The sequence below is a fragment of the Sapajus apella genome, unplaced genomic scaffold (assembly GCF_009761245.1).
Source record: "Sapajus apella isolate SASKATOON/1434 unplaced genomic scaffold, GSC_monkey_1.0 scaffold25, whole genome shotgun sequence".
Lineage (NCBI taxonomy): Eukaryota > Metazoa > Chordata > Mammalia > Primates > Cebidae > Sapajus > Sapajus apella.
In genome coordinates this window covers 4,752,195-4,778,388 of record NW_022436965.1, presented here as the reverse complement: position 1 = coordinate 4,778,388, position 26,194 = coordinate 4,752,195, and the positions used below count along the sequence as shown (strand labels likewise).

The window sequence follows — 26,194 nt, the reverse complement described above, 5'->3', positions numbered from 1 at the left end:
GCTTTCTATTTTTAATTCAAAAGTGTAAATCGTAATCACTTTTTTTCTAAATTGCATCCACATGCAAAAAAAAAAAGAAAGAAGAAAGTTTGCCATTATTATAGTCAATGAGCATCCTTTAAGCCAGAAGAGAATTCTGCGGGTAAAATATAGCATATATTCCATTTGTTTATGTATTTTAATACATAAGATATAAATTTTAAGTGAAAGTCAATAGCAGCGTGAAAGAGACAAGAGATCATTAAAAAGAAGTAACATTTAGGCTGCAGCAGAAAAGCAGGTGGATGGGGCTGTTTCAGCAACTTAGTTTGATGGTGGCAGATGCATTCATTTAATCATTCAACAAATCCCTAAGCACTGAGGCCTGAGAGATAATAGGGGCAGACAAGACTTGAGCTCTTCAGGGTGTGTTTGTGTGTGTGTGTGTGCGTGTGTGTATGTGTGTTGGGAGTGGTGGAGGGCGGGGGTACACTAGGAATAAAGTGCAATGACTGGAAGATGTTGGCATACAGACACTTGGAGGAGGACGCAGATCAAGCAAATAACCAGATGGCTTCCCGGTGGAAAGGACATCTAAGCAGAAGCCAGAAAGGTCAAGACTACTAAACAGATGTCTTTGAATCCTCTCAGAACACAACTTCCTTCATGCCAATCAGTTGCCTCCTGAATCTCTGTTTAATTAACAAGTGGTGGAATAAGTAGGGCAGATCTTTAGCAGCTGTAAGAAGGGAAAAATTATGAACAAAGAAAATTGTGAATGAGAAGGCACAGGGACAACTGAAGAAACTTTAAAATGTTCAGCATGGCCAGTGTAAATTACGAAAGAAGAGCGAAAAAAGACGAAGCTGTGAAGTGAACACATGCCGGGACATGAAGGCTTTTATGTTCTGTACTGAGGTATTAGATATTATTTTGAGCACAAAGGGGCATGACTCTTTATAGTTTTTTATTCAATGGATGAATCTTCAGTGGTTTGCAGGTTATTTTGGGGCCCTCTAGCAGAGCCACTGCCTTCTCATTACGCCACCCCAAGGATAATAGAGATCATCCCAAGCTTGCTGAATCCTGCAAAAACCTGTGATGATTAGATCCATTCCAAGATGGAGACCAGAGGAGACTGGCTTGTGGAAGATTCTTCTGCTTGGAATACTATCATTTGAAGACTGTCTCCAAGCTTCTTTCCTCTCCTGTTGGACATTGGCTCTGCTTCTGTGTCCAGCACTTGTGACAAGTAAATATTCTCTATATCTTTACAAAAATAATGGTGAAAATGGTACTTTAAAATATATAATACTGTGTGGAATAGTGTCATTGAAACAGCTCATCACATTTTAAGGTTTCCAACATGGGGAAGTTGAGGATCAGTTTTGGATAACTAAGCTACTCACAGCTTGATGAAACGGGATTTTCCACTCAGCAGCCTCTTTTTACCAAGTGCCACAGGCACTTCATAAAATTACTCACCAGAGATGGGAGTGCTTTTCTACTTTATCTCAAGGGTGCACTCTATTTCACAAGAAGAAAATCCAATTTATGTTTTACTAGTTTTGTAAGAGTTCTGTTTTAGTCAGGCTATGCTGCCATTTAAGAAAAGAAAACTCTCATATTTTTAATACACAGTTAAAGTTTATTTATGCTTCATGGCACAGTCCAATGCAGGGAAAAGGAGAGGGGAGCCTCTGGTTGATGGTCATTCATGGATCCAGACTTCTCCCATGCAGAGGCTCTGCCACCATCTAGGGCACTGGGTTCCTCCACTTTGTCCAAAATAAAAGGGGTGTACATCACTTCTGCCCACAATCCATTACACACTCACGTGGTCCCCCAATTATAAAGAATGCTGGTAAATGCAATCCAACTGTGTGCTTGGGACAAAGAGAACACAAGTTTTCTCTTCCTCAATTTCCATGTGAAGACTTAAACTAACAGACACTACATATTAAATTTACGTCAGTGATGTTTCTGGGACAGCTGTTTCAGTAATCTTTACTCCCCAGATTTGTTTGTAGGCTATCATTTGGATATTGACTGGAGATTGTCATAAATTTTGCATTCATATCATTAACATTTTTAATATACTTGCTGTCTTAGTCAATTTGAGATGTTATAGCAAAGTACCATAGATTGGGTGGCTTATAAACAATAGAAATTTATTTCTCACAGCTCTGGAAGCTGGACGTTTCAGATGAGGGTGACAGCACTGCTGGTCTCTGGTGAGGGACCTCTTCCAAGCTGCAGACTGCTGTCTTCTCTTTGTATCTTTAGGTGGTGGGAGCGAGGAACTCTCTGGGGTCTCTTTTCCATTAGTGGGGACACTAATCTTATTCATCAGAGCTCCACTATCACAACCTAAATTACCTCCAAAGGCCCCAGCTCCCCATACCATTATATTGGGGGTTAGGATGTCAACATATGAATTTGGAGGGGGCACATGAACATTCAGTCCATTATATTTGCTTTCCCAAAAGCGGCTGTTGCCAGACAAGAAGATAAGTGGTATTTATAAGACCTATTTGAACATATCTCCTATGTCTATTTTACTTCCTCCCAGGGAATTTATTTTACTGAAGCATTTGAATTACACACTACTTTATAGAACAATTATGTGACTCAAGAGACTATTGTTAGATCTAAGCCATAAACTGAACTTTAAACTTTATAGTGGCCAAGATGAATAGTTAAGTGTTATTTTATTGTATATACATCTTAATTACTTATCACTACATTATTGTCATAAAATATTTGGGTCAGCTATGAAGAATGAAGGAGAGAACCAATGAGTTAACAAGAGTTACTGAAAAACAACAACAAAAATCCTCTTTCTGCTTCTTCAGAAATTGTCACGAAAGTTAAACATAAAAATGCTATATTTATGGATTATAACATTTGTGCAAAAACACTGAAGGTGCTCAGCTTCATTCACACCAAGGTTCCATCCAGGGGCTGGATGGGGTAGGGGCAAGTACAGAGAATCTAGCTGAGATTCTGTGACAAAATTTTATGATACACCAGTGAACAGTTGTGATTCCAACCTAGACTTTTCCTTGTGTACCATTTTCTATGACCAAATGCCATACTCCTGCATGCAATAATTTGTTAAGTCTCTGAAGATAGTCATTTTACCATGAAATTTGGTGTCACATCAAATAACTCTTAAACTCATGTAATTCAAATAACACCAATAACAGAAGCTAACATTTGACGAGTATACATTATGTAGCTAGTATTGTTCTAAGCACTTTAGATGCATTAACCTGTGTCGATTATTATGACAGCCTTCCACAATAGGTATTCTTGGCACCGAGTGGTTGAATAAGTAAGTTCACATAGCTAGTGATTGACAGAGCCTACATTTGAGTTATTCTGTTACATGATTTTCCATGTTATAGTCTTTCTATCCACAGGAGAATTTTTCAACAGCTTTCAATCTTTATGATAGTCTACCAATTAGATTATGAATTCACATTTTTCCATTAGTTCATGGTATGTCAAATTGCCTTTTTAAAGCTTGTGTGGAACAAGACAAATGCCTCACCATGTGTTATTCTGTGTATTTTTACTAAATACGCTGAAACATTAGGTATCATACAGTATATTTAAATTTGTACAGTGTTCTATTGTGTCTGGATTTGCCTCCAAACTTTGTATTCTTGTGCCCTATTTTACGATTATATAAGCAATAGTCTAGTAATCAGGAAACCACTCACATCTACTAATTCTCTGCTTAGTATTGAATTGGTCCAACGCAAGACATAGCTCCCCTCCCCAGAGTTAAAATTCAAGATGTGAAGCCTAGCTTTGGCTTCATGATAAAGGTTGATGTAATTGCAGTTATGAGTTTCCATGTTTTTTTTTAAAAAAACATGTTTTTCTGATCCTTAATTGGACAACTTTTTAATGTCTGAAAAAGAAAAGCAAGGAAAAGTATTTAAAGATTCAGGTTACAAATGAGAAAAAATAACCCCGGTCCTGAGCTGGGGCGGAAGGTTACGAACTGATGCGATTAACCCGCTGTTGCTCCTGAGTTGGAAGGGTGGCCTTCGCAGGGTGTCTGATTGAACGTCCTGTAGATGGCGCTCCACCTGTGTGTTCACTTTCTTCTCCTGGACCCTTTGGTCCCATTTCTATCCCGAGGTAACTACGAGATTTAACATTTCCATTCACGACTGTTACTCCCGGAATATCAAAGGGGCGGCGTTGTCCCCTTTACTCTGACCTGCCACCCTGGGGAGGAATTGCGTTCCTAGATCCAAGTCTCCCAGTGCCGATTCCTTCTTTCCTTCCTTAATCCTCCCTCACTGATCTTTCCTTTTTCTTCCATTCTGCAATTCCCTGTTGGTACTTTGCCTCTAAAGCGAAGAGTTCTGGAATTGGCTGCTTTTAGGCAAAATATACATTTCTATTGAGATTTTTCTGAGATTTCCTTAGGATTCCCCCATATAGTTTCCATACTTCCAGTGTCTTTGGTTTTCATAGGATTTGGTCAATAACCCCATATAGGCTGTTCAGTCCGCCAGGCTCCTAGGGCAAGCCCAGCAGGTTGTTAAAGCACAGTCAGCAACAGCTGCAAATAATTAGCACTCACAACTTCTATAAAGAAATCTTCTGAAGGAGGGAATGGTTTGGTGGGTTGCCAATGGCGGGAAGCCTGGACTAGCGATTAGGTCACTCCATTAGTCTTTGATTCATAGGTTTGCTTCCTGTAAGAGGCTTTTAAAAATCAGAGTTGAGCCTAACTTTCCTTAATGCAATAAAGCAGAAAAGAGAGTCCAGGTGAAATTCTAGGAGCAGAGGGAGACGGAGAGTGGCTCAGGTCAGAAGACAGAAATTGACTTATTACCCAAAAGTTGTTGTGCTTTGTTGACTAATTTCCCATCAGTGAGTCACTCTGGCCATTAGAAGTTATTCCAGTTTATAACAGCACATCACTTATAAGAATCACCATCAAGGAAGAAAGAACTGGCTATAATCCATGATCAACAAATGCCATATTTGTCTTTTTTCCCCTTTTAAACAGCTTTCCTATATTTTAAAACTTTCACATGCTGTTAGAATTGTTTTCTTTATATTATGCCTAAGTATTGTTTTGTTCAATGATAAAGCAAAATATAAGCAAAAAACCAAACTGCTGTCTCTCCCATCCTTAGATACCTCGACCCAGGATTCTAGAATTGCCTCATGAGGCAAACCAAGAATCAGCCCAGCCAGGACTTGCACCTGACAGAGGTCCTGGAGAGATGGCAGGGACCTGCCCCATAGGCCTCCGTGTCAGTTTCCCAGTCAGAGATGTCCTGGCTAACATTTTGATCACCTCTGATCATTCCTTAATTTATTGGAGACTTTATACTTTCAGCCCATACCCTCCTTGCAGTTGTCAGCCTCTGAAAGCAGCTCTGACAATATTCCTTTTTCTATATTTTATACATTAGATGTAATGTCATTATTTAGTATCCTTAGCAATAAAGGATCAGAGTCACCCATATGTAGTTTCTAGTTTTCCCAGTGTCAATCATGACCCCATATGTATATATCAAAAATAATCTGCTTTTTAATTTCTACAACCACCATAACAAATCCATTGAAATCAAAGTCTTCTGTAAGTTTATAGGATTTACTAAAGATTATGTAAGGAACAGGGAAAGGAGTTATATTTCACTCCACACAGCACGTATCTTAACAAATCTCAATTGCTGTTTACCTAAATTCTCTCTTCAGCCTTATCATCACTCTCTCCAAGATCCCTTCCTCCCACTCTCCCCTTTCATTCCAGCCCTCCACTCCCTCCCTCTGCTTCCTCCTACCTTTCCTTATTGTGCAGAATCTCTGGGTGCTGGCCAGCTTCTGTTTAGCTGAGAGCTTATTAAAATCTTGTTTCACTAAAATCAGTCTTTCTTCTGGAAGGCAAGATAGAGGCAAAATTAATTGTTGCTTTCGAAAAAAGAATATTTTGTCCAGATCATTACATTGCATAATACATAGTTTCTTTACTTTCCTGTGTTAAGCTAACTTAGATCCAGAAACAGAACCACAAAGTAGTTCAATTGATTTCCAAAAAACCTTAGACAATCCCAATTATAGTCTTACCAGCATCGATATAAATTACTCTACTTTGTTTCCCCTCTGACATTCCTGCCTGCCTCCACCAGGTATAAGATAAATGGTTATGCGCAAGCTGTGTCATCTATTTACATCAGGACTCATTTTTTTTTTTTTTTGACCTTTCATTTATTTTATCTTTGAGCCTCCACATTCCTCTTCTGCAAGAAACATGGAAGAGATAAAGGGTGGTGGGAAGAAATTAGTTTTTGGCTACTTGCCTCAACTTTGATCTTCTGTGTTCTTCTGCTAGCATTCATATCTGTAGCAATGTGCTTTAAGATTAAACAGACAAACAAACCAGAAAAAAGAACCAAAGTAGATAGCAGTTCCTGTTTTCAGTGCTTTGGAGGACTGACCATAGCTTTTCTGAGTTCTGAGAAGTCATTTGTTTCCCAGCACTGTTTCTTACTTTACTGGGTTTTGCAGCCTACACGGGTCACATCCATCAGTTCAGTCTCGTGTCTATTAATGCATGCTGTCGGGAAGAAGCAGTATTTGTCTCTAAGCACCAACTTACTTCATTTTTTGGAGAAAATTTTAATAATGCCTGTCATACTGATGAAAGCCCTACAGTTTCATTAAATTCAACCTGATACTTTATCAAACACTTATCTGCCAAGTCCGTCACTAGGTGCTGGGGATACAACTTATATGAGGCAAATTCCTTGCCTTTGATGAATTTACAATCTAAACTGCAAGAAAATTTGTTGATATTTATCAAGAATTATAAAGATATTCTCACTCTTAAGAATTTATTTTAAAGGTAAAATTCAACACAAGCTGCATGAAAAAAGGGAATTTATTGAAGCATTAGTCATTAGCAAAAACCTAGAAACAACTTGTATGGAGGTCAATAATAGAATGATAGTTAAGTAAAGATCGAAATACTATACCATCATTTAGAATAATAATTGTAAAGATAAAACGGAAAGATTGACCCTAATGATTTACACCACTGATATTTGCTAAATTCAATTTTACTATATAGGCATTTTCATTTTTATACCCCATTTGTTAATATATCTTTTTCTTTTTGTGATTAGAAAAATTTAGGACAAATATTCCCTAAGAAGTATAATATATAGAGTCAAGGAGTTTGTAGATATTAAGGCAAGGAGAGGTTATTTCTTTTCTTTTTTGAGACAGAGTCTTGCTCTGTCGCCAAGTGCCAGGCTGGAGTACAGTGGCGTGATCTCTGCTCACTGCAACCTCCGCCTCCTGGGTTCAAGCAATTCTTCTGCCTCAGCCTCCTGAGTAGCTGGGATTACAGGCGCACACCACCGCACCCAGCTAATTTTTATTTTTAGTAGAGACAGGGTTTCACCATGTTGGCCAGGATGGTCTCGATCTCCTGACCTCGTGATCCGCCCGCCTTGGCCTCCCAAAGTGCTGGTATTACAGGGTTATTTCTTTTAAGTAAATCAGAATTATACATCGATCACTGAACAAGGAGAGTCCATAAGACACTATCAACAGGTTTAGGGGAACAGTTAAGTATAGGCTGCATGGATGCAGAAGTTTTCTTTGGGACACAAAGTTTAAATCTATGCAGCTGGAGTTCAGGCTATTTGTATGACTGCTTCTTCCAATCCCCAAAAATACAAAAAAGTACAAGTTACCTGTGTATTTTCTATGTAGAATCCCTATTATCTTTAATAAAAGAGAAGAAGCTAAATGTACATTTTTATTACAAAAAATCCAGAAATATCTTAAATAGAGAATTCATTCAATGAAATTAAACTACAGTATCTTAACTACATGGAGTATTCTACAGTAATTAATATGACAATTATGAAGAAAACATAAACATGTTGGCTAATTCAATAGTAAGCTGATAGTAAAGAATAAAAAGTATAAATTATTGATCTTGAGTAAGTTTATGAAATTTTAATTGCATAAGGATTCATTTAATTGCATAGGGCCTAATTAATTGCCTAAGGACTAAATCTGGAAGAGAATAGGTAAGAATGTAAATAGTATGTTAGGATGGTAAAATTATAGGTGAGTGTTTTTCTTTCATTAAAGTATTTTTATAGTTAAATACAAAAGAAAATTAGAGGCTTAGAATTACTTGCCATATTCTGCTGAATTCATCATAATAACAGGCTATCTATGAAGGAGGAAGATACTTTTAAGGAGAAAGACATCTTTTAAACTGAGAATAAATTTAAGTATCCAAAGCTTCTTTGGGTCCTTATAGTAACTTGGTTTTGGAACTTGCAATATAATATTAAAAGAAATCTACTGCATAACTTTTAGTCAAATGTAGGCTGGGATCCTACTGCTGCCATTTTCACAGAAAAAGCTACTGAAATTTTGATGCTTAGTTTTTTTTATTTGTAATATGAGGATAATAATAAAAGCTACCTCATTGATTTTTCTTATTTTCATTTTGTTTATGTTTGTTTTGCTTTAATCAGGATAAATATCTGGTATCTAGCAATACTTAATAAATATTGATGGTTCCTGGAGCTGTTGTCCAAAGCCTGGAATAGGACCCTTCAAGGCATAGCTGTGACCCTGAGTTTGCCTCTGTAAAGGACACAGCTTCCCACTATATTAATCTGAGGAGGACTTGGAGGAATAAAGGGTCTGGTCTCTATCAGTGCCCCCCCATAAATGTTTTCTTTGCACAAACAGCAGAGTACAAATAAAAGGATAAATAGGTAACCATTTGTTCCATGTCTGCTCTCCATCACTTCAAGAATCTTGAGGTCTAAGTGACACAAACAACAAGCCCATGTGCTTGTCAATACCAAGGGCCTGTTCTCACTGCTGGCATTCATACCTGTAGCAATATGCTTTAAGATTAAACAGACAAACCAGAAAAAAGACAGGTGGGATATCAGAGCAAGTCCTAATATTAGCAGTGACATTTATGCATGAATTCACTCAAGAACATTTATTGAGCCATCAGACATACAGAGGTTCTCTGGTGTCTCGTTTCATCAGCAATCAACAAAAAGAGAGAAGGAAATGTTGAATTTTAATCTTCTGATAGAGTTTTCTGTATCAAGCTTAACATAAGCTGCTTAGAGACAATTATTGCAAACGTCCTGCTTCTTAATCCCTTTGACAGAAATTAGCTGCCATCACGGGGAAAGGGGTTTTAAAAGGATTATTAAGCAATATCATGCAATCAGCCAATACTGCATTATATTAAGTATCTTTTAACATCCTGGTGTTCCTGCTTTGGAATGACTCAATAAAATGTCTTCTACAATGTCTCTTGGGAGACTTCCCTCTTATCCCACCTACCTATGGGTCCTTCAACCACACCCAGGCTTTGCTCCCACTCTCTGAATTTCCCAATTCTGAAGTATTTGTCACGGTGAGTTATAGCACCCCAATTCACTTGCACTCATTCATGTTGGAAATTACTCATGTTGTTAGCTACTGGAAAATAAGTCTGGAATGTTCCTGTCTGAGCTGTCACACAATATGCTTCCCTGAGATCTGGAACCCAAGTGATACGGACTTCAGTGATCACAGTGCTGCAGTACTTTGGATTAGAAAACAGATATATGATGGCAAAGTGGCTGGTAGAAGAAAGACAGTAAACCTAAGTTTATCATGTGTAAGAAGGAACCATGCCAGCTGTAAAAAAGCTACAAAATGTAATCATTCTGAAACCTTAAGAAGCTTACAATATATGGAGAAAGATGAGTATTGATAAGAGTCAGATGCCATTTGAGAGATGCAAATAGTTATGTAGGAGCACAAAGAAGGAAATTACTAACCGTGGACATTATAGCACGTGGGTCATTGAGCTGGTTAAAATCGTGGGCTCTGGAGTTAGACAATGACTGGATTAAGATACGAACTTTACCATTTACTGGCTTTTTAGCTTGTCATCTTGAGCACATTACTTATCTTTCCTGTGCCTCAGATAATCTCAACTGTGAAGTGGGTTGAATAATAACAACGATTATGTCATAAGATTACTGTGAGGCTCAGCCAGGCACCCGGTGGCTCACGCCTGCAACCTCAGCACTTGGGGAGGCTGGGGCGGGCAAATCACAAAGTCAAGCAATTGAGACCATCCTGGCCAACACGGTGAAATCCTGGCTCTACTAAAAACACAAAAATTAGCCGGGCATGGTGGCACGCACCTGTAGTCCCAGTTACTCTGGAGGCTGAGGCAGGAGAATCGCTTGAACTGGGGAGGCGGAGGTTGCAGTGAGCTGAGATTGCACTACTGTACTCCAACCTGGCGACAGAGCGCGACTGCATCTCAAAAAAAAAAAAAAATTACTGTGAGTCTCAATAAAGTCATACATTTATGCCACTAACAAAATAAACACTCAACACGTTTTCTATTATTATTAGGTCACTAAAATGGCGCATTAGTAAAAGTCTATACTAGAATGATTATAAGGTTACTTTTTATCTCCCAAAGCTCTCTTTTGTGGAGGAAGAAAAAGCCATGTTATCAGGAACTAAAGAACAAGCAGGTAAGAAGAATGAAAAAGTGGAGCTATATTTTCTCTTATTGTCACCTTTGGCTACAGTCCTAGTTTTTAGCCGTAGGAGTCTTCAGACTCTAGATTTTATGTCATTCATCTGCAAAGAATTCCTTGGGTAGAGCTGGCACTTCCTCATCTATGTTTCAATAACAGCTTGTGTGCAGCTTTAGAATCATAATCAACCGTAACAATAACACCTGTAATTTATTCTGTGTATGTCACTAATGTTTAATATAATTCTCTGATTTTTTTATGCATCTCTACAATGCCAAATAATAGGAATTATTGCTCCCACTTTGCAGATAAGGAGACTGAGGCCTAGATAAGTAAAGAGAATCGTATTAACCCACCAGGTAGACAATTTTGTAGCTGAGATTTGAACAATGTTCTGACCCATTCCAAAGCCCAGCTCTACCTGTTCACCACACTGCCTCCTCCTTTCACATGATATTTGAACTATTTGTTTCTGGCTACCTGACTAATCCAATAAATGCTAGGGACCAGGGATTCTCTCTTGCACATATATATATCTCTAGAAATTGATACTAGCTTTGGTGTGTAGTGACCACTATTTGATAATTTCCCCTGAGTACAATAGAATGAATGAACAGATTGGATGAACTTTGATTCTTAGAAAATTCAGCAGAGAAAATTTTTTATTCATGCACATCTAAGTTTATGCATTGAAATGGCCTCAGTATGAATCTGGATATAAGACTGTTGATCTTATATCCAGGAATCTTGCTAAATTCACTCAGTAGTTTTTACAGCTTTTAGATTCTTCAGGATTTTAAAGCTACACACACAATTATGTCATCTGCAAATAAAGATAGTTTACCTCTCCCTCTCCAATACCAATAGTTTATTACTGATAGCTCATTTAGCTCATTCTGTTTTATTGCTGTAGAGAATACAAAAATCAAATGTTAGAATGTAATTCCTTTAAATATTTAGAAATTTATTATGATCTCTATGATAGGATAATGTCTAAAAAAGATTTAAAGTTGAGTTGTTCAAATAAAACAGAAATGTATTTCTTTTTCTAACGTTCTGGCTAGTGCAGGGAGTGAGAGACCATCTGGATTCCACCACGAACACTATTCCCTAGGCTGCTGGCTTTGTCTGCATGATCAAAGATCGTCTCTGATGCCCCCTTTCTAGTCTGCAAGAAGCGGGAAAAAGAGAAAGTCCAGATCAAGCAATTTCCTGTTAGGAAAATAAGTACAAGTTGCCCATATTACTTCTGTTCCTATTTTACAAGAGAAAACACAGTTGTATGGTCACAACTACCTGAAGGAGAAGGTGGGAAATGTAATCTCTAGCTGGGCAGCTAGAAGAGGGTAGAAAAGATTGGAACCAATGATCAGACTGCCACAGTCTCCAAAAGCAAATATAGTAATACTTTCATTGATCTAATAGCCATACTTTTGAGCAAAACTGCAGGAAAAAAAAAAAGCCACAATACTTTCTAATATGTGAGAATGCCTGAACAGAATGGGCAGGCGTAGTCCCAAAGTCCTAATCTCTATTTCATGTGCAAGCAGGGGAGTTACTTCATATCTACGGTACACTAACTTAGCACTGTGAGCAAAATTAGAGCAATGAAGAACAAGCTCACATCTGGGGTTTTCTCCTGGCATGCTTCAGTTTTTCCTAGGCTGCTGCTGGAAGGAAATGAAACACATCAAAGGTGTGGAAAGGTGGAGGGAGGCCACTCGGTGCCGACACTCTGGCTAAAGGGCTAAGTGACAGCTAATGGCCAGCATGGAGACAAAATATAAAGGCACCACAGTCTAGGATAATCTAGCACAGAGAAAACATCCCTGGACTTGCTTGAGTGTTCTCTAAGGCATCACTGTGCTGCTGCCAAGTATCAAACTCATGTTCATGAGGCTGCCCCCTGCGAAAATCATCCCTAGAAGAGGAGCCTAGGATTTAATATTATATACGTCCTCTCCTTGTCTCTCTACTCTCCCCATTTCCCACACATCAAAAAACAATTCTGGAATAACTTGTATCCTATTTAAATGAGATTCAAATGAACCTTAAGAAAAGACCTTTAATGAGAAAGGACATCTTAAAGGACGAACCTATAAACTGATGGGATGATTGCACTGTGACCAACGAGGAAGGTTAAATGGATCAATATTCACAGAATGGAGTATTTAGTGCAGCTTAAGAGAATATGTTTAATAGATAAAATTAAAATTTTTCCATGGTTCAAGGGTAAAGTTTACCCAGACAGCCTCCTCACCCAATAAAATGAGGTAAACCAGGTATTTATGAGTTAAACTTAATGAGCTGGACATTCAGTAGTTTCTCATCCTTTTCATACATTACACAGAAAAAACATACTTGATGACAATGAGACCATACTGATGTATACGACTAAAGTTATAGCTTGTATTGGCCACACTACTGTGTGTGTGTGTGTGTGTATGTGTGTGTGCTTTTCAGTTTTCCAAGCCTAGAACTTGGACTTAAGAACAAGTGGGGTTGGGCGTGGTGGCTCACACCTGTAATCCTAGCACTTTGGGAGGCCGAGGTGGGTGGATCACCTGAGGTCAGGAGTTAGAGACCAGCCTGGCCCATATGGGGAAACCTCATTTCTCTACCAAAAATACAGAAATTAGCTGGACATGGTGGCGGGCACCTGTTATCCCAGCTACTCAGGAGGCTGAGGCAGGATAATTGCTTGAACCTGGCAGACAGAGGTTGCAGTGATCCACGGTGGCACCACTGTACTCCAGCCTGGGCGACAAGAGTGAAACTCCATCTAAAAAAAAAAAAGAATAAGTGGATATTAATCAATTCAAGAATTTTCTTTGCCATCACTGTTATGAGATTAATATAAAGGAGGAAAATGATACTGCATGTAGTTCAAAAGCAATGATTAGAAAACAATTTCTATCTTATTTAAAAATATGTATCTCCATGTATATTTGTGTCTGATTTGGGCATTCCCAATATTCCAAAGAAATAATAAAGCAACACAGCAGAGGTCTTAACTTGGAAAATTTACAAAGCTTGTAGCTTCCCCACTCTTGGCCTCAGTGGAGCTAAGAATTAAGAGAATTCTGTTTAATGTACAACTCCATAAACAATCTTTTGTGTATCTATTGTGTATTGATTTCAAGCAGGAAAAAGCATCTTTAGGGGGCTTCAGCTCCAAAAGGGGAACTTGCCATAAAGATGCAGAGCAAGAAGTTAGGTCTCAAAAACAAAGTAACCAAGACTTAGAAAGTTATCAGAAATTTCTCTCTGCATGGTTGCTTCATTTATATGGATCTTTTTATTCTGAAGGACTTTCACTACTCCTTTAGACCATGGGCAAAAATGTACACATTATTGGTCAAAAGAGACAGACAAATTTGTAATCTCTGAACTATAATTTCAAATTTCCAGGAGAAGAAAACCTATGGTCTCGGGTTGTTCAAGTTGCTACTCCTAATCCTATCAGCTGTGGCTAATGTAGGAAGATAACATATATAACCAGAGCTAAACAGAAAATACCCTGATCAAAAGGGAAGTAGTTCCCAGAAAAGGGGGATTATTTAGAGATAAGCAGGTAGCCTCCAAATTGCCTTTATATATTTAGTCCAGAAATAAGCACTGTGTAAAGAAAATAGATGCTTATAATTCCTAGTCTTAAAAAAAATCATAATGTCACAAACCTATGTATATATGTGGAGTAAAGGAGTAAAATTTAGGATAATGATTACAAACTAAGTTATGGTTTTGATCAAAAGGGAGCTGGATGTAGTGGAAACATGATGGAACTTAAAATGCAAAGACATGGGTTCGAATCTTGGTTCTGGTCTTTAGTCTTTATAGATCCTTGGATGGGTCACACATTCTTTGTTTGTGGGTCTTCATCTTCTTAATTGTAAATGTGGGTGATTATATTTAACTCAAAGGCATTTTGTACAAATTAAATGCAGCACCTACCAAATGGATAGTAGACAGCAGAATCCTACAACTATGTAGTTCACCGAGTGTTTCATTTTATTTTATTTTTTTTATTTATTTCTCCTTCTTCTTCTTTTTTTTTTTTTTGAGATGCAGTTTCACTCTTGCCCAGGTTGGAGTGCAGTGGCATGATCTTGGCTCACTGCAACCTCCACCTCCCAGGTTCGAGCGATTCTTCTGCCTCAGCCTCCTAAGTAGCTGGGATTATAGGCACCTGCCACCATGCCCAGCTAATTTTTAGTATTTTTAGTAGAGATGGGGTTTCCCCATGTGGGCCAGGCTGGTCTTGAACTCCTGACCTCAGATGATCCGCCTGCCTTGGCCTCCAAAAGTGCTGGGATTGCAGGAGTGAGCCACTGTACCTGGCCTGAGCGTGTTTTAATCATATAACCTTGGTGAAACACTGGGCTGGATGTTGGCAAAAGATGAAGATATAGGTGTCTAACACTAGGTAAGTTTCAAAGTCACCTTTGCTGGATTTAACTGGAAAAAACAGAAGAAAGAAATGATACCAGTATATGACTATTTTAAAGTTGTTGCTTCAATTTACTAGTCAAAGTCTCCCAGAGCTATTTACCACCTCAGGACAATTTGTTCACTTCACTTAGAAATTAGAGATGTGCTCTGGCCAATAAATCTAAATTTATTTTGTAGTAGTCATTTTGCTTAATGGAAGTGTTTTCCAGATGTTGCCTAAGTCTAGTCGTCTGGGCCCTCTTCCAATACATGAGGAAAGTTTGATTTCATAGGTTGTCACTGTTGATTTTGTCTAACCTTTGGACTAATTGGTTCATCCCAGTATATTTGCACTGATATATAAGACTTTCAGGACATTGGAGAAACTCATCTATCCTTTACGGGTAAGTGTCAAAGTTAACTTGCTTCATGAAACTATATGTGTTTTCTTTAGAGGTATTTGAAAAAAATTTATAAGGATAGTAGTTGGAAATTTTTGAAAAGGATTATATTTATGTAATACACCTGTTGGAAGCCTATGAATTTATATTGAGAGTTAAGGAAAAGTTGGAATAATAACTCAACGATGCTTATTAAATTACATTTTACTGACACCGTTTATTATTTTCCTAAGATAAAATTTTAACCTGGCATTGTTAAGTACATGCTATACTTTGACTAGAGTTTTAAGATACGTCTGTTTTCTATGTTAGATATTTCATAATTATTATAACTGTCAGTAACATGGCTGAGGGTGACTTGATTTGTTCTGCATAACATAAAGTCTAGTGGTCAAATATTTTCTATAGAATTAAAGCTGATTTTAAAAGTCTTGTTTTAAGAATGGGATGGTTTTACTATTAAGTTACATTTTTAAAGTTACTGAAATGTATATAATGCAAGCGTAAGTTAGTGGTGAGATTAAAGAGCGGTTTTCTGATATTGTTATTTTCCTTTCAGCAAGGGTACCTACAGTACCTGAAACAACCATGGCGTGGAAAGCACTTCCCATTTACCTGCTATTGCTGCTGTCTGTTTTCTTGATTCAGCAAGTTTCCTCTCAAGGTACCTTAACCATCAAACATACTTTTATTCAACAACTATGGCTAATCATTAAGTCTTGATTATTATAACATCGACAGAAATAGATTTCTAAAAAGTTAAATTTGCTTGAGTTTAATATATCATACAATTTTACAACAATTTTATAATAATATGAAACATATGTAGCATGTTTATAAGTGCTTTGGAATTTTCATCTTTTTCATTTTTCAAGAGTTTTGAGCTTGTGTAAAGTATAATTTTGGTACTTGTTATTTCTATGGTTCTCCCAAAAGATTAAAAGGTGCAGACAGTTTATGATAAAATTATGCTGGAACTATATAATATCATAAAAATAACTAAAAAGAACACAGTATTTAGATAGCATATAATTTTGCCTATATCTTGAATATTTTAGTCTTTTAAATCAAATAAATTATTGATTGACTTATTTTGGCATCATTTAGACACAGACACCATATTATAATAAACTTTACAACATTTCAAATGGCATTTTATTAGTCTTGAAAATGTTCTCTTTTTTACAAGAACAATTCATCCAGGTACAGGCATATACAGATGTGACTGTCATTTTGTATTATAATGTTGAACTTTTCACAGCCCTCCCAAAACAGGTCCTGGATGAACAGTTTTTGTTATTCATTTTTAGAGACTGTTAAAGTACATTCAATGTAATCACATTAGTAAAAGATGCCAGCATGCCATCTAGATGGATTAAGAGTGGCAATGCCAAGCTTTGGATTTTCCTTTCCTTTTCTTTTCCTTTTATTCTCCTTTGATAAGCAAACTCTGAGAGAATAAAAATCAAGATTCACGACCGTTATAATGAAATTACATTTCTAAGATAAACATTTCTAGTAAAATACTAAGATTCTTATGAAACCTGAATATGCCTGCATAGGCAGAAGTTGCAGAATTGTTTAGATAAGAAAAGATGGGAAAACAAAGGAAAGCAAATGTGAATATTCAAAAACAATATTCAAAACAATATTCAAAAACAATATTCTTTTTGAATGTGGACATTCAAAAAGAATGATGAGTACTCCAGTATGTCCAGACGTTTCAGCCTTTTATAATGATATGACGAGGTTCATAACACTGGGGACACTTTCTAAACCACCTTTTCCTCTGTAATACAATCAGTTGTTCACTAAACCAATTTTACTTCATTTTAATCTTCATTAAATAAATGAAATTAAAATTCATGGGGCTGGGTGCAGTAGCTCACACCTGTAATCCCAGCACTTTGGGAGGCCTAGGCAGATGGATCACCTGAGGTTAGGAGTTCAAGACCAGCCTGGGCAACATGGCAAAACCTTGTCTCTATACAAAATACAAAAATTAGCCAGGTGTGATAGCGCATGCCTGTAATCCCAACTACTTGGAGGCTGAGGCAGGAGAATCAGGAGGTGGAGGTTGCAGTGAGCCAAGCTCGCACCCCTGTACTCTGGCCTGGGTGACAGACCCAGACTCTGTCTCAAAAATACATAAATAAAATTAATGGTTACAATTAATAGCAATAAAAGTAGGACAGAAGAAGATTTCTTCTTTCTCTTTCTTTCTGTCTCTCTCTCTTTCTTTCTTTTCTTTCTTTCTTTCTTCTCATTTTTGAGACAGGGTCTTGCCCTGTCTCCCAGGCTGGAGTGCAGTGGCACGTTCTCGGCTAATTTTTGTATTTTCAGTAAAGACGGGGTTTCACCACGTTGGCCAGGCCAGCCTCGAACACCTGACCTCAGGTGATCCACCCGCCTTGGCCTCCCAAAGTGCTGGGATTACAGATGACTTCTTATTTCAGAAATCTGCCAACTATAAAAGAACAATCTCTTGATACTGTCTTGTCTGCTTCTCTTGCTTTCTCAACCTCTTCTCATTTCCTTTTTTCTTTATATATAATATATGTATTTATATACATACACTATATATGCGTTTTTGTATGCATTATGCATTCATGTATGCAAAAAGTTCTGAAAGTTGTCTTACAATTTACTGTTTTGTTTGCATATTCAGACTTTGTCATTCCTGGACTCCATTAAGATTTGTTTTCAGTGTGTTTCAACATTCCTCTGTGGATTTAAGACATTGCACCTGTCAATTTCTATTCCAGAGATGGATTCCATTGTCACATTCCTGCAGTCATTTCTCAGGGAAAGTTTTGTGTTGTTTTCCAAATGTCTTTTAAAAAATATTTGAGAATGTGTATGCTTTGTTATTGTTTGCTTATTTGTTGCTGGGAAAACCTCTGTTCATGACCTTTATAGTTATGCCCAGTTATTTTAAGGGTTCTTACTTAAGCAGTGGTTATTAGCATCTGGATTCCCCGACAGTTTAAAAATCCAGTTATCCCCGCCAGTTAAGGAAGAGAAAGCCCAGTATAATTTGTGCTGCTGCAATCAGCTTGCTTTAAACTCATCATCAGGAATGGGAGGCAATGTGGTGGGTGGAAAAATCTCAGGCTTAAAATCAGCTATATCAGAGTTCAAATTCTGGATAGATTGTTTACTTAAGGTGACCATAAGTTAGGAGAATTATAAGAGTAAAAGAGTTCACTATAAATAATCGGGAGGTATTAATTAACCTATGATGCAAATATACCGAAAGTATTAATTAGCCGTGTGATACTTAGCAAGTTGTCAAAATTTCTGTATTTCAGCTTTCCTATCTCTAAAAAAGGGCTACTAAATCCCAGAAACATTTTCATAAGCATTAGAGATAAGGTATGATTCAATACTTGGCATAGAGAAGCTCAATAAATGGCAACTACTAATCATCACAGCCACAGTATCAGCAGTAGCTGTAGCTGCCACCTCTCCCTTAGAAATATCACCCTCTTTAGACAAAGCCATTACTTTGCCTGCTTTTCAAAAGTGTGTTTATCATCTCAGTATAGTGAAAAATAAAGTGACATGATCGAAATCACCTAAGACAGCAGCCAAATATCAGCTGGGCCTCTTGCTAACATCATTCCAATGCCTTCTTGATCAATACAGTTCTCTCTCACCAAGTGGCTTTGTCCCCATCATTAGATCGCTCCCTTTCTATAAAGCGGTTTGGCCATATTTACGCCAGTATTGTATAATTTTAGATTTATCAAGCTGTGCAGGGAGATGTGGGGAAGGGTATTCTAGAGATGCCACCTGCAGCTGTGATTTTAACTGTCAACACTACTTGGATTGCTGCCTCGATTTCAAGAGAGCCTGCACTGTGGGTAAGTCCTGAGAGTGAGTGTCTCCTCTGTCAAGCGACAGTGTGAGTCTGTGAGTCCCCCTTGCACTTTCGGGCAGTGCTGAGACTGAGCCTCCCCCCGCACCCCTTGCAGTACTGTTTTCCCACTGTTTCACTTCCTCTGCTTAAGTGCCTTTTCCTTCACTTGCATAAATGTTGCAGCGCATTGTACCTAAGGATGGTGTCAAAGCTTGTGATTACTGGGGAGGGTAAGGAGTGCCTGGAAATCTGTCACTTGCATGAGGTTACTGACTAGTTCCAAGTAAAATGTCTTATTTTAGAGAAAATACAGTGAGTCTGTAGCCATCAAGTAAATAGTAAGGAGTAATTATTTACAATCAGAGATGTCCTTGACTAGTAATGAGGGCTTTCAATAGTTTCGTCGAAAGAATAGATGAGCATGAAATAATGTTGTGTACTATTTGACTTTTTCGTGTAAATACATTTCTAAATTATCTGGAAAAGGCACTTTAAAGAAAAAATGCTAGTGTTTAATGATGAATTTCAGTTAAAACTCGAAGGACTGAATTTTAAATTATGAGTGGTGTTTCACTTGAATATATTTGGGCCATTTTGTTATTAATACAGAAACATTTCCTATTCAATTTAAGAAAATTATAATTAAAATTATTTAAAAGGTATATTTGCTTTAGAATTTTCATGTAAAGCTGAGAAATATATTATATAATTTTTGTATTGGATAGGTAATTATTTCAAATAGACCTTGGTAAGTCCCTGGTACTTGTAACCAAGGCTTTTTAAATTTTCATTTTTTAAATGAGTAGTCCTCCCTAATATAGTCCACACTATAAGATTAGGCTAAAAGCTTTCAGCTACACACCTTTCCCAGTTCATCATAAGAAGGGTCTCTGCATTACAAAGATTTTTAAGCCTCAATAGTGACCCATTTATATGGAATATATATACATATATATATATATATTTATATTTATGTGGAATATATTGCTGAGATCTGAACATTCAATTACTGTAAATCTATTACAAAGCAGTTATGTGAAAAGGAGGAAGAGATTTCATATGAAGCGTACCTATTTAGACATTTCCCAATTTTTCACTGTCCATACATGTAAATAACTCAGGCACCATCGGGATGTCTCTTGGAGTCTTGAAGGGCAAGAAGAGTTATCCTCAGTCACCGTAATTCTTTTTTGACTTGGGCTGTCTCTATCTGGCATATCATCTAATTTTTACTGGATGATGTACTCCAAATTTCAAATAAAAGACTTAGAAATGAACTTTGGAAAGCTAGTCAAGTCTAAGGTGGGAAATGGCTGTCAAACACACGGGCCTGGCTTCATAATGAATAATCTGTAACTTCTTGTTTTGCTCTGGGAAGAGCTTTCCTGTAAAGGCCGCTGCTTTGAGTCCTTCGAGAGAGGGAGGGAGTGTGACTGTGATGCCCAATGTAAGAAGTATGGCAAGTGCTGTCCGGATTATGGCAGTTTCTGTGAAGAAGGTAAGCATCCCGGTACCAACCAACGCTTCTCAGTACAGCCAGGTCTGTGCACCTCCCTTCCCATCACTGGTCATGCCTAACATGCAGTCCACCTCAGGCTTTGATTTTACTAACATACAAGCTATTTCATAATCATTTTGTTTTGTGAGTGCCTTCCAACAGCAGCACCCCCGGCTCAGCCAGGCTGCAGGAACACAAGACGTTGTCAAAGGGGGAACAGAGAGGATGGGGCTGAACATACATGCTTTTTTTTCTTTGGATATGGTTCAGTTTCAGGTTAAATCCATAGTAATCAACTCACCTGATGGTTTCTTGTCTCACGCTTGCTGACTTCATGAAGTCAACTATCCTTTGAGCTATCTGTGCTTTTGGCCTCGGTGTTTGAGTATATATTTAAGGACACAATCAACACTTTCAGCTTCCCTAAAAAAGTAAATTTATGAATTAGTTTCAGCCATTAAACGTGTGGGCAAATCTTCCTAACACGTCGTTAACTGTCACGTTCCTTCCCATTTCTGCAGTCTCCTCAATTGACCCTATTCCAATGCATGTGCATGGTCGAGTCAGTAACAAGGGATATTCTCATCTTAAAATCATCTTCTCTATGTATAGGTCTTGAAGGACTACTCTAGAGTGTAACAAAAGGCTCCAGATTTTACAAAAGGTTAAAAATATATATACTTAAATACTGGATTACTTTCCTTTACCAAATGGTTGTTCTTAAATTCTACTTTGCTAAAACCAGAGTATCTGTGAAGGTAAAAGTGAAGATAAGCTTTGCTTGCATAATCAATCTTGTCATTTTATTTAAACAAGGCTGCACCTTCTGCTTCTTTAGAACAGTGAAGAAACAGAGTGGAAAACTATTTATCAGCAGAGTTGAGAATGTTTCTTAACTGTTCAATGTTTTCACGGGAAAACATTCCAGAAATAATGAAGACAACACCCTTGTAATAAAAAACTCAGGAGCTCAGTCTTCCTGCAGCTCTTAGCAGGCCCCATGATGAGTGATACATAGTTACTCATTACCCTGATTGTTTTGGCTATGACACAAAAATCTAACAATTTATTTTGGGCAGAGAATGCGCAGGAAGGGAAAATGATTAGAAGGTGATGAGACATTGAGAGAACATTTTGATAAAGATAATAGTTTATGCTATGAAATGTTCGGTTGGATTAAAGTTTAGGTAGAACTCAGTGAAAAAAATTGATGAAGGCAATGCTTGGTAAATTTACAGAATTCATAAGATAGTCAGGGTCCCAACTTAAGGAAGCCACTCAGAGCTTCAATAGTTTATTTATTTATTTATTTATTTATTTTTGAGATGGAGTTTCGCTCTTGTTACCCAGGCTGGAGTGCAATGGCGCGATCTCGGCTCACCGCAACCTCCGCCTCCTGGGTTCAGGCAATTCTCCTGCCTCAGCCTCCTGAGTAGCTGGGATTACAGGCACGCACCACCATGCCCAGCTAATTTTTTATATTTTTTAGTAGAGACGGGGTTTCACCGTGTTGACCAGGATGGTCTCGATCTCTCGACCTCGTGATCCACCCGCCTCGGCCTCCCAAAGTGCTGGGATTACAGGCTTGAGCCACCGCGCCTGGCCAATAGTTTATTTTTTAAGTATAATAACCAAAGTATCTTGAGATTCACCACTTAGTTGTTTCAGTATAAATACTACTTACAGGTGTCCATATATCTAAAATCGTAGCACTTCAAGAATTAAAGGAATCCCAGCCATCCAAGTGCCTCTGCATGTGAAAGAGAAAACAGAGTCCAAGGGGTTGTTTTGGCCAAGAGCATTAGCCAGTATATGGCAGATCTGTTTTTCAAATGGAGATACTTGATGTTTTTGTTGGGCAGGAGGAGAAACGAGAGGGGCAGTGGCCAGTTCATGGAGACTATAGCAATGGAGTTCTGAGGTGATGCTGCTGGGAGCAGCACAATCTATTACAACTCTTCTGTACTCAGAGAGTCCCCAGTGCTCTCTGTTTTCTTATCCTTTAGAAGTCCCTCTTCTTGTTTCTAATGATTAAAAAAAAAAAGTTCCATGTTTTCTCTTTTAGACTGAGAAGCGGAAGAGGGAAGGGGACTAAAAGGTTAAAAAGATACATACCACATCATTAACAGTTGTTTATCTTTGGGAAGGGCAGCACACTTTGAGGAAAAGCATAATGTGAAAGTGCGAGCTTTTCACAAGAATATTCATGTGGAACTTTTGTAATTATAAAAAGAAACAAAAGGCAAATTGGCATCATTTAAACAAATATTAAAACAAAAACATTTTTTTCTGAAGGCAAAGACCTTCAGAAATCATCTTGAATAAACATCTGAGTTTGTAGAGAATAAGATGAAGTTCAAGAGAATTATTTGCCTAAGGTCACAATGGTAGAGGCCCGCAGGCCTAGGACTGGAATTCAGGTCTTCTGATTCCTGAGACTTTGCTCCCTGTCATAACTTACCATTTGAGAATCAATATTTTATAGCAATGCATCCTTAGAATTAAATGGAGTCATTCATGTTGGGCTGGAGCCTGCCTGCACTGGCTGTCACCAGCATCTGCTCTTGAAGCTAGATGCATCCGTGTTTTTCACAGTTAGAGCTGCTGATGAATATAAACAAGATGTTAACCGACTTGTCTTGCTTGGCCTCAGTGCATAATCCCACATCACCACCATCTTCAAAGAAAGCACCTCCAGCTCCAGGAGCATCTCAAACCATCAAATCAACAACCAAACGTTCACCCAAACCACCAAACAAGAAGAAGACTAAGAAAGTTGTAGAATCAGAGGAGATAACAGAAGGTAGGAAGATGACAGATATAACCAAAGGAGCTTTCTTAGATGAAGTAACTTGTAGGTGACTGCTTATCTAAGCCTGTTCTCAGAGAACAGGGTAATCTTAGGAATCATGAAGCTCATTACACTTGAAGTTTTTTGACTTTGCTTTTAAGTAAAGTTTAAGACAAAGTATAAACTCTCAGGTTATTTATAGTCTTCCTCTATTTACCAAACCCAGCATGAGTCTGGGTTAAAACAAATCAAAAGAGACAAATCTTATTATAAAAAACAAAAACCACCCCATGATTTTCTTTGCAGAATAATTAGATTCTGTGTTTTGGAGGATATGGGAAGGTTGAGAGGTACTAGTAATACTGCTAGTATCTGTGATAAGCCCAGGTGCCTTGTTTTTAACTGACAAATGAAAAGGCAATTGATCATATTACTATAAAAGCAGAACCCAGATACTTGTAGATTAGTAAATAGCACTTCTTGCTGTGTTTGGACTGGTGGTTCTTTTTTGTTTTAAATCACAGTTGGTGTGATCAAACTTTCTATTTGATTTATAGAACATTCTGTTTCTGAAAATCAAGAGTCCTCCTCCTCCTCCTCCTCTTCCTCTTCTTCTTCAACTATTCGGAAAATCAAGTCTTCCAAAAATTCAGCTGCTAATAGAGAATTACAGAAGAAACCCAAAGGTTTGAGCATTGATAAAGATCAAAGACTATATCAATGCCATACTAACAATGATTATTTAAAAGTATTGTGTGTTGGTAGAACGAGGACATCTCCATATGGGGGGAGGGAGATATAACTTTATAAATATTATCTTAGAAAGTACCAAATGAATACCTCCTACAGGAAATTAGTGCCAAGCAGCTAAGAAGCCACTCTTAAAAGCAAAGGATAAGAAGATCCTGAAGCAGTGACTTGGAACCACAGGATGGCACCAGAGATGATTATTTATGGTGTTCTACTGTCATTCTTGTTTACTTGATATCATTTTGCTTCTTCCCCTTCATCTTCCTTGCATTTTCATTTTCCTTCCCCAGCTTTATTGTAACAAACATTTATATACTATCGTTCTAAGTGTTTTACAAGTATTAATCCATTAAATTCTTATAAACCCCTGTGGAAAAATTATTACCATCCATATTTTATAAATCCTCTTTATTTTCCTCATAACTTATGTATCATATCTGGCTGATTTTTCTCTAGTAGAGGCTGCTATAGAGTAGGCTGTTATTGCCCCAAAAGAGATTTCCTTTGCTCTTTATTATTTCCTTAAGTTCTGGTTCTAAAATATATTCTTTCTCTAGAAAATACTGGATTTTTGGATACAGGAGTTTTAAAGAACTCAAATGGTTGTGATTTTCTCTGAAGCATTCTCTCTAGATAAATAGCCAGATATTTAATCGTGCACAAATCCACCCTGGGGCTCTGCAGTTCACCTGTGGGGTAGCTGTTATGGAAAAGCCTTGATAAATATTGTCTTTTGGCTGCCATGGCACCCTAATCTCCTCCTTATGTCCCCTGGGACTTGCAAGTTTAGCTGGGCAGTGGAAAAGGAGTGGCTAATAGCCCTATGCATGGGAACGAGGCTCAGCAGGGACTGCGGGGTGACTGGGGCAGATTGCTCAGAGGTAGCTGTAGAGGCCTCTGAGGTAACTGGTGAAGCGAGATGGCAGTACTAGGTTTCCAGGAGGAAGGAAGGGGCACTGGGCACTGAGGAATAACAACAGGAAAAGTGAGGGGTAAAGAACATTAATATAAACAGATGAACTAGTGTTATTTATCATGCTGGTAATTTCAAAGTTGCCACTGACTTCCATGTATTAATTGTATAGGGTTTAATTTGTGCTTTTTCATCCCTTATCTCATTCATTCCCTAAAACCACACAGTAAGATAGGTTGAGTATTTACCATTTTACAACAAATTAAAGGACACAGTAGAGGTTAGCAATTTGCTTAGAAACACAGCTAGTCAGTGATAAAGATGGGATCTTTATGTCACTATTAAAGAAAAAAAACTATTTTATAGTAATAAGATGCATATTTTTTCTCTAGTAAAAGATAATAAGAAGAACAGAGCTAAAAAGACCCATGCCCCCAAACCACCAGTTGAAGATGAAGCTGGAAGTGGATTGGACAATGATGACTTCAAGGTCACCACAACTCCTGACACGCCTACCACCCAGCACAATAAAGTCACCACATCGCCCAAGACTACAACAGCAAAACCAATAAATCCCAGACCCAGTCTTCCACCTAATCCTGATACATCTAAAGAGACATCTTTGACAGCCAATAAAGAGACAACAGTTGAAACTAACGAAACTACTAAAACAAACAAACAGACTTCAACTGATGCAAAAGAGAAGACCACTGCAGCTAAAGAGACAAAAAGTGTAGAGAAAACATCTGCTAAAGATTTAGCACCTACATCTAAAGTGCCGGCTACACCTACACTCAAAGCTGAAACTACAACCAAAGGCCCTGCTCTCACCATCTCCAAGGAGTCTGCACCCGCCACTCCCAAGCAGCCTGCACCCACCACCACCAAGAAGCCTGCACCAACTACTCCCAAAGAACCTGCCCCAACTACCCCCAAGGAGCCTGCACCCACCACTCCCAAGGAGCCTTCACCCACCACTCCCAAGGAGC

At 38.0% G+C, this 26,194-nt stretch overlaps 1 protein-coding gene and 1 long non-coding RNA gene across 4 annotated transcripts in view; one reads left to right on the top strand and one right to left on the bottom strand.

Moving 5' to 3' along the window:
- The window catches only part of LOC116560285, a 148,178-nt gene extending 124,773 nt beyond the window's left edge, over positions 1 to 23,405 (bottom strand). For 2 of the 3 annotated variants that reach the window (XR_004272886.1, XR_004272887.1), the window contains exons 1-2: positions 21,053 to 22,050; positions 5,802 to 5,894 (exon numbers count right to left, since the gene is read on the bottom strand). This is a non-coding gene — a long non-coding RNA (uncharacterized LOC116560285). Of the gene's footprint in view, positions 1 to 5,801; positions 5,895 to 21,052; positions 22,051 to 23,212 lie in introns of those variants that run through there. The other variant, XR_004272888.1, reaches the window with a different exon arrangement.
- Positions 15,318 to 26,194, top strand: part of PRG4 (proteoglycan 4) — a 17,741-nt gene continuing 6,864 nt past the window's right edge. Inside the window, 8 exon segments of the mRNA XM_032291626.1 lie at positions 15,318 to 15,394; positions 15,951 to 16,055; positions 19,135 to 19,257; positions 20,632 to 20,751; positions 23,405 to 23,554; positions 24,100 to 24,228; positions 25,598 to 26,191; position 26,194. The exon segment at position 26,194 is cut by the window's right edge and continues 2,000 nt beyond it. Of these exon segments, the coding sequence (XP_032147517.1) occupies positions 15,980 to 16,055; positions 19,135 to 19,257; positions 20,632 to 20,751; positions 23,405 to 23,554; positions 24,100 to 24,228; positions 25,598 to 26,191; position 26,194 (1,193 nt within the window). The 5' untranslated portion in view covers positions 15,318 to 15,394; positions 15,951 to 15,979.